Source organism: Salmo trutta, chromosome 18 (assembly GCF_901001165.1).
Source record: "Salmo trutta chromosome 18, fSalTru1.1, whole genome shotgun sequence".
Classification (NCBI taxonomy): Eukaryota; Metazoa; Chordata; class Actinopteri; order Salmoniformes; family Salmonidae; genus Salmo; species Salmo trutta.
The window spans coordinates 1,748,036-1,757,002 of record NC_042974.1 but is presented as its reverse complement, the minus strand read 5'-3'; the positions used below and the strand labels follow the sequence as shown (position 1 = coordinate 1,757,002).

Genomic DNA, 8,967 nt, shown 5'->3' with positions numbered 1-8,967 from the left:
GTTGTCCACCCAATCAAAGGATCAGAGAATTAATCTAGTACTGAAAGGATAAGCTACAGCTAGCTAGCACTACAGAGTATAAAATGTGGTGAGTAGTTGAATCAGAAAGACAAAAGTTTGAACAAATTCATTTAGTTAATGAAGGAGAAGCAATAGAGAGAGAGATATATTTAGTTGTATTTTTTTTCACTTTCACTTAGCTAGCGAATGCAGCTAGCTAGTTTAGCCTCCTCAAACAGAGAGGGATGCTATGTTAGCTAGCTGGCTATGACAGTTCAACACTGGAACTCTTTCAAGTCAAGGTAAGCTTTTGGTTTTATTACATTTATTGCCACCGGGGCCCACCGGTGTTACTGCTAAACTGCTTGCTGACTGCACTGCATGATTTTAGCGGGTTTACCAACCTTGTTAGTTCTAGCAGCAATGTTGACTATGACGTTACTAACATCGTTAGCTAATATGTTGACAACGATGTAGGCTGTGTGTAGCAGTTAGCGGCTACGATATGAAGGTTTGGCTTGGAAAGGTTTTTCGCCTGGTCACAGTCAGCGGATGTGTTGGGCACTGAAGTCCACAAGCGAAGGGAAAAGGTGAGAGGAGGAGAGCGCACAGATGCAAGAAGGAATTATACAACGAGCAAAATGTTCATGCTGTTTGTATGTGGCGTCTATGAAAGTGAACTGTGTTCGCGTGTGATCAGGGGTGTATTCATTCCATTGATTCTGTTGAAAACCAATTCTTAAAACGGAAGCAAGCAGAACGAAAATGATTACCATAATTTAATTTGTCCAATAGAAACTCTCGTTTGCAACTGTTGGACTAATGATTACACCCTAGATCAGCTAGATGCAGGCAAGAGTGTGCAAGACGTTATTGAATGTGTCAATGTCTGTCACCTTGATTAGTCTAATTTCTCTCATCCTGTACACCTATGTTGTAAACTGTCATTCACAGGCTAGTTTGTAGTAACCTCATGATGGGTATAGGGAACATTAGAGTATCACGTAGTAGCCTAAACCTATCGATGTTACATTGAGCTGGGTGAATGGAATATGAATGACAGTCATCCAATATGCTGTAATAGAAATAAGACCATGGTCATTAAAAATAAAAGTCGCCCTCCCTCATGTTAAACGTCACCGACCGCCACTGATAGAGAGACTACTTCCTGGAGGACAATGCCATGCTGACTCGTGAATTTACATGAGAATTGTTAAATAAATGTGTGGGACTAAGGCTGAAGAGAAACAAGTGTTTCTAGAAAAGGGGAAAACCATTCAAGGCCATTTTTCTCCTCATTATCTCCATATTGGGATAACATTTTACATTTACATTTTAGTCATTTAGCAGACACTCTTATCCAGAGTGACTTACAGTAGTGAATGCATACATTTCATACATTTTTTTTTTTTCTGTGCTGGCCCCCCGTGGGAATCGAACCCACAACCCTGGCGTTGCAAACACCATGCTCTACCAACTGAGCTACAGGGAAGGCTAACAAGTTTATCAAACGTCAAAGAAGCATAACTTTCCCATGTAAAATAATATACCATTTCAAAGCCCTGGGACTGTACTTTTTTAAAATGTATCAAAAAAATATTTGACATAAGCTCATCTTCCTGAATTCAGTTTCAAATGTCAAACCATAGTGGATAATAAAGTCAGTATGAAGAATCCCATCAAGGTGTTGACTTAACAAGAGGTAAGTGACGATCAAATGCAATGAACAGATCGGAGCGCTCCAGGGAGACGTTTTCCATCATGTTGAACACATGATCACCAAGTCAAAACCTCTCTTTTCTCCACTTAACAACCAGCAATTTGAGACACTCACTAATACAGGGGTCAAAGCCCTCAATCATCTGACAAATTAGCCATTTGATTGGCTGTCAGGCCTTGCTGCGACAAACAATGATTGGCTATTGCTGTAACACAATGGCTGACCTGTCAGAAAGTCTTGAATAGCAGCAATCAGAGGCTCTCCGTTTCTGGGGGTCACCAGGTTGGCTTTGGTCTGGAGGGAAAGAGACCAAGAGAAATGAGAAAATGATCGTTCAGTGTGAAATTAGACCCTCGGCTGTACAGGTTGTAGTTTAAACCTGGGCTTTGAAAGACTGAGTGACAGAGAGGAGAAGTGTAGGGCTGGACTGCGGGGCGGTGTAGGGGTGGACTGCGGGGCGGTGAAGGGCTGGACTGCGGGGCGGTGAAGGGCTGGACTGCGGGGCGGTGTCGGGGTGGACTGCGGGGCGGTGTAGGGCTGGACTGCGGGGCGGTGTAGGGCTGGACTGCGGGGCGGTGTAGGGCTGGACTGCGGGGCGGTGTAAGGCTGGACTGCGGGGCGGTGTAGGGCTGGACTGCGGGGCGGTGTAGGGCTGGACTGCGGGGCGGTGTAGGGCTGGACTGCGGGGCGTAGTGGGGGTGGACTGGGGGGCGGTGAAGGGGTGGACTGCGGGGCGGTGTAGGGCTGGACTGCGGGGCGGTGTAGGGCTGGACTGCGGGGCGGTGTAGGGCTGGACTGCGGGGCGGTGTAGGGCTGGACTGCGGGGCGGTGTAAGGCTGGACTGCGGGGCGGTGTAGGGCTGGACTGCGGGGCGGTGTAGGGGTGGACTGCGGGGCGGTGTAAGGCTGGACTGCGGGGCGGTGTAGGGGTGGACTGCGGGGCGGTGTCGGGGTGGACTGCGGGGCGGTGTCGGGGTGGACTGCGGGGCGGTGTAGGGGTGGACTGCGGGGCGGTGTAGGGGTGGACTGCGGGGCGGTGTAGGGGTGGACTGCGGGGCGGTGTAGGGGTGGGGAGGTGTCGGGGTGGACTGAGGGGCGGTGTCGGGGTGGACTGAGGGGCGGTGTCGGGGTGGACTGAGGGGCGGTGTCGGGGTGGACTGCGGGGCGGTGTAGGGGTGGACTGAGGGGCGGTGTAGGGGTGGACTGCGGGGCGGTGTAGGGGTGGGGAGGTGTCGGGGTGGACTGAGGGGCGGTGTCGGGGTGGACTGCGGGGTGGTGTAGGGGTGGACTGAGGGGCGGTGTAGGGGTGGACTGAGGGGCGGTGTCGGGGTGGACTGAGGGGCGGTGTCGGGGTGGACTGCGGGGCGGTGTAGGGGTGGACTGAGGGGCGGTGTAGGGGTGGACTGCGGGGCGGTGTAGGGGTGGGGAGGTGTCGGGGTGGACTGAGGGGCGGTGTCGGGGTGGACTGCGGGGTGGTGTAGGGGTGGACTGAGGGGCGGTGTAGGGGTGGACTGCGGGGCGGTGTAGGGGTGGACTGCGGGGCGGTGTAGGGGTGGGGAGGTGTCAGGGTGGACTGAGGGGCGGTGTCGGGGTGGACTGAGGGGCGGTGTCGGGGTGGACTGCGGGGCGGTGTCGGGGTGGACTGCGGGGCGGTGTAGGGGTGGACTGCGGGGCGGTGTCGGGGTGGACTGCGGGGCGGTGTCGGGGTGGACTGCGGGGCGGTGTCGGGGTGGACTGCGGGGCGGTGTAGGGGTGGACTGCGGGGCGGTGTAGGGGGGCTGTATAGCGTGTAGGGGGGGCTGTACAGCGTGTAGGGGGGCTGAACAGCGTGTAGGGGGGCTGTATAGCGTGTAGGGGGGCTGTACAGCGTGTAGGGGGGGCTGTATAGCGTGTAGGGGGGCTGTACAGCGTGTTGGGGGGGCTGAACAGCGTGTAGGGGGGCTGTATAGCGTGTAGGGGGGCTGTACAGCGTGTAGGGGGGCTGTATAGCGTGTAGGGGGGGCTGTACAGCGTGAAGGGGGGCTGTACAGCGTGTAGGGGGGCTGTACAGCGTGTTGGGGGGGCTGTATAGCGTGTTGGGGGGCTGTACAGCGTGTAGGGGGGCTGTACAGCGTGTTGGGGGCTGTATAGCGTGTAGGGGGGGCTGTACAGCGTGTAGGGGGGGCTGTACAGCGTGTAGGGGGGGCTGTACAGCGTGTAGGGGGGCTGTACAGCGTGTAGGGGGGGCTGTATAGCGTGTAGGGGGGGCTGTATAGCGTGTAGGGGGGGCTGTACAGCGTGTTGGGGGGCTGTATAGCGTGTAGGGGGGGCTGTACAGCGTGTGGGGGGCTGTACAGCGTGTGGGGGGCTGTACTGCGTGTAGGGGGCTGTACTGCGTGTAGGGGGGCTGTACTGGGGGCTGTACAGCGTGTTGGGGGGCTGTACTGCGTGTAGGGGGCTGTACTGCGTGTAGGGGGCTGTACTGCGTGTAGGGGGCTGTACTGCGTGTTGGGGGGCTGTACAGCGTGTAGGGGGGCTGTACAGCGTGTAGGGGGGGCTGTACAGCGTGTAGGGGGGGCTGTACAGCGTGTAGGGGGGGCTGTATAGCGTGTAGGGGGGGCTGTATAGCGTGTAGGGGGGCTGTATAGCGTGTAGGGGGGCTGTACAGCGTGTTGGGGGGCTGTACAGCGTGTAGGGGGGCTGTACAGCGTGTGGGGGGCTGTACAGCGTGTAGGGGGGCTGTACAGCGTGTTGGGGGGCTGTATAGCGTGTAGGGGGGGCTGTACAGCGTGTGGGGGGCTGTACAGCGTGTGGGGGGCTGTACTGCGTGTAGGGGGCTGTACTGCGTGTAGGGGGGCTGTACTGGGGGCTGTACAGCGTGTTGGGGGGCTGTACTGCGTGTAGGGGGCTGTACTGCGTGTAGGGGGCTGTACTGCGTGTAGGGGGCTGTACTGCGTGTTGGGGGGCTGTACAGCGTGTAGGGGGGCTGTACAGCGTGTAGGGGGGGCTGTACAGCGTGTAGGGGGGGCTGTACAGCGTGTAGGGGGGGCTGTATAGCGTGTAGGGGGGCTGTATAGCGTGTAGGGGGGCTGTATAGCGTGTAGGGGGGCTGTACAGCGTGTAGGGGGGCTGTACAGCGTGTGGGGGGCTGTACAGCGTGTTGGGGGGCTGTACAGCGTGTAGGGGGGCTGTACAGCGTGTGGGGGGCTGTACAGCGTGTAGGGGGGCTGTACAGCGTGTAGGGGGGCTGTACAGCGTGTGGGGGGCTGTACAGCGTGTGGGGGGCTGTACAGCGTGTAGGGGGGCTGTACAGCGTGTAGGGGGGCTGTACAGCGTGTTGGGGGGCTGTATAGCGTGTAGGGGGGGCTGTACAGCGTGTGGGGGGCTGTACAGCGTGTGGGGGGCTGTACAGCGTGTGGGGGGCTGTACAGCGTGTAGGGGGGCTGTACAGCGTGTAGGGGGGCTGTACAGCGTGTTGGGGGGCTGTACTGCGTGTAGGGGGCTGTACTGCGTGTAGGGGGCTGTACTGCGTGTAGGGGGGCTGTACTGGGGGCTGTACAGCGTGTTGGGGGGCTGTACTGCGTGTAGGGGGCTGTACTGCATGTAGGGGGCTGTACTGCGTGTTGGGGGGCTGTACAGCGTGTTGGGGGGCTGTACAGCGTGTTGGGGGGCTGTACAGCGTGTAAGGGGGGCTGTACAGCGTGTAAGGGGGGCTGTACAGCGTGTAAGGGGGGCTGTACAGCGTGTAGTGGGGCTGTACAGCGTGTAGGGGGGCTGTACAGCGTGTAGGGGGGCTGTACAGCGTGTAGGGGGGCTGTACAGCGTGTTGGGGGGCTGTACAGCGTGTTGGGGGGCTGTACAGCGTGTTGGGGGGCTGTATAGCGTGTAGGGGGGCTGTATAGCGTGTAGGGGGGCTGTACAGCGTGTTGGGGGGCTGTACAGCGTGTTGGGGGGCTGTACAGCGTGTAGGGGGGGCTGTACTGCGTGTAGGGGGGGCTGTACTGCGTGTAGGGGGCTGTACTGCGTGTAGGGGGCTGTACTGCGTGTAGGGGGCTATACTGCGTGTAGGGGGCTATACTGCGTGTAGGGGGCTATACTGCGTGTAGGGGGGCTGCACAGCGTGTAGGGGGGGGCTGAACAGCGTGTAGGGGGCTGTACAGCGTGTAGGGGGGCTGTACAGCGTGTAGGGGGGCTGTACAGCGTGTAGGGGGGCTGTACAGCGTGTAGGGGGGGCTGTACAGCGTGTAGGGGGGCTGAACAGCGTGTAGGGGGGCTGAACAGCGTGTAGGGGGGCTGTACTGCGTGTAGGGGGCTGTACAGCGTGTAGGGGGGCTGTACAGCGTGTAGGGGGGCTGTACAGCGTGTAGGGGGGCTGTACAGCGTGTAGGGGGGCTGTTCAGCGTGTAGGGGGGCTGAACAGCGTGTAGGGGGGCTGAACAGCGTGTAGGGGGGCTGAACAGCGTGTAGGGGGGCTGTACAGCGTGTAGGGGGGGCTGTACAGCGTGTAGGGGGGCTGAACAGCGTGTAGGGGGGGCTGAACAGCGTGTAGGGGGGCTGAACAGCGTGTAGGGGGGGGGCTGAACAGCGTGTAGGGGGGCTGAACAGCGTGTAGGGGGGCTGTACAGCGTGTAGGGGGGGCTGAACAGCGTGTAGGGGGGCTGAACAGCGTGTAGGGGGGCTGAACAGCGTGTAGGGGGGCTGCACAGCGTGTAGGGGGGGCTGAACAGCGTGTAGGGGGGGCTGAACAGCGTGTAGGGGGGCTGCACAGCGTGTTGGGGGGCTGTACTGGGGGCTGAACAGCGTGTAGGGGGGCTGAACAGCGTGTAGGGGGGCTGTACAGCGTGTAGGGGGGGCTGAACAGCGTGTAGGGGGGCTGTACAGCGTGTAGGGGGGCTGAACAGCGTGTAGGGGGGGCTGAACAGCGTGTAGGGGGGGCTGAACAGCGTGTAGGGGGGGCTGAACAGCGTGTAGGGGGGCTGCACAGCGTGTTGGGGGGCTGTACTGGGGGCTGAACAGCGTGTAGGGGGGCTGAACAGCGTGTAGGGGGGCTGTACAGCGTGTAGGGGGGCTGTACAGCGTGTAGGGGGGCTGTACAGCGTGTAGGGGTGTGAGGTGTGAAGGGGTGTGAGGTGTGAAGGGGTGTGAGGTGTGAAGGGGTGTGAGGGGGTGTGAGGGGGTGTGAGGTGTGCTGCAGGAGTCTAAAGGTGAAGCAGGGCAGGTGACACTAACCCCCATCAGCACCAGGGCTTCAGCCTTGGCCTCCTCTGTCTGGGGAAGGTGAAGGTTCATCTCGTCCCCGTCAAAGTCAGCGTTGTACGGCGTGCACACACACTCGTTGAACCGGAACGTTCTGTGAGGCTTCACTTTGGCCTTCAGGACAGACAAAGATGAATACAATAATGATTTCATTAAGATCTGCCTGAAATAGACTTATCTTGATACATCTAAAACAGTAACAGCTACACGACAAGGCAGCTCTAAAACAGTAACAGCTACACGACAAGGCAGCTCTAAAACAGTAACAGCTACACGACAAGGCAGCTTTAAAACAGTAACAGTTACACGACAAGGCAGCTCTAAAACAGTAACAGCTACACGACAAGGCAGCTCTAAAACAGTAACAGCTACACGACAAGGCAGCTCTAAAACAGTAACAGCCACACGACAAGGCAGCTCTAAAACAGTAACAACTACAAGACAAGGCAGCTCTAAAACAGTAACAGCTACACGACAAGGCAGCTCTAAAACAGTAACAGCTACACGACAAGGCAGCTCTAAAACAGTAACAGCTACACGACAAGGCAGCTCTAAAACAGTAACAACTACAAGACAAGGCAGCTCTAAAACAGTAACAGCTACACGACAAGGCAGCTCTAAAACAGTAACAGCTACACGACAAGGCAGCTCTAAAACAGTAACAGCCACACGACAAGGCAGCTCTAAAACAGTAACAACTACAAGACAAGGCAGCTCTAAAACAGTAACAGCTACACGACAAGGCAGCTCTAAAACAGTAACAGCTACACGACAAGGCAGCTCTAAAACAGTAACAGCTACACGACAAGGCAGCTCTAAAACAGTAACAGCTACACGACAAGGCAGCTATAAAACAGACAACCCCAATATACATCACAGAAAATCCCCAACTTGTAACAGGGAGGTTCTCTTCCTGCCTACACGTTGACATGGTGTTTCCAGACTGAGAGCCGAAGTGAAGGACGGGTGTGTGATGTGGAGAGAGACAGAGCACTCACAATATGAGCCATGATGCTGAGTTTGTGTAGAGAGGGCTGTCGGTTGAAGAGGACGATGTCTCCATCGATCATGTGTCTCTCCACCACGTCTCCAAACCTCAGCTCCTGGGCCATCTTCTCTCGGTTCCCGTACTTCAGAAACCTGGAGACACACACACACACACACACACACACACACACACACACACACAGGGAATACTCTTAGAACATACACCTAAACATGTGGTTTCATACACAGTTTCAGTTTAGCGGTAGGCCTGTAACCACAGTTTCAGTTTAGCGGTAGTCCTGTAACCACAGTTTCAGTTTAGCGGTAGGCCTGTAACCACAGTTTCAGTTTAGCGGTAGGCCTGTAACCACAGTTTCAGTTTAGCGGTAGGCCTGTAACCACAGTTTCAGTTTAGCGGTAGGCCTGTAACCACAGTTTCAGTTTAGCGGTAGGCCTGTAACCACAGTTTCAGTTTAGCGGTAGGCCTGTAACCACAGTTTCAGTTTAGCGGTAGGCCTGTAACCACAGTTTCAGTTTAGCGGTAGGCCTGTAACCACAGTTTCAGTTTAGCGGTAGGCCTGTAACCACAGTTTCAGTTTAGCGGTAGGCCTGTAACCACAGTTTCAGTTTAGCGGTAGGCCTGTAACCACAGTTTCAGTTTAGCGGTAGGCCTGTAACCACAGTTTCAGTTTAGTGGTAGGCCTGTAACCACAGTTTCAGTTTAGTGGTAGGCCTATAACCGGCAGGGGCGGCAGGTAGCCTAGTGTAGAGCATTGGACCAGTAACCCGAAAGGTTGCTGGATCGAATCCCCGAGCTCACAAGGTACAAATCTGTCGTTCTGCCCCTGAGCAAGGCAGTTAACCCCTTTGTTCCACGGGCGTCGAAGACGTGGATGTTGATTAAGGCAGCCGCCTGCACCTCTCTGATTCAGAGGGGTTGGGTTAAATAAGGATGACACATTTTAGTTGAAGGCTTTCAGTTGTACAACTGACTAGGTATCACACTTTCCCTCTTTCCCTAACCAC

The 8,967-nt window shown here is 56.4% G+C and overlaps 1 protein-coding gene across 3 annotated transcripts in view; it reads right to left on the bottom strand.

Moving 5' to 3' along the window:
* Positions 1–8,967, bottom strand: part of polr3a (polymerase (RNA) III (DNA directed) polypeptide A) — a 68,009-nt gene that overhangs the window by 47,953 nt on the left and 11,089 nt on the right. For all 3 annotated transcript variants that reach the window (XM_029697484.1, XM_029697485.1, XM_029697486.1), the window contains 3 exons: positions 7,953–8,094; positions 6,928–7,068; positions 1,945–2,014 (listed from right to left, as the gene is read on the bottom strand). In XM_029697484.1, the coding sequence (XP_029553344.1) occupies positions 1,945–2,014; positions 6,928–7,068; positions 7,953–8,094 (353 nt within the window). The remainder of the gene's footprint in view (positions 1–1,944; positions 2,015–6,927; positions 7,069–7,952; positions 8,095–8,967) is intronic.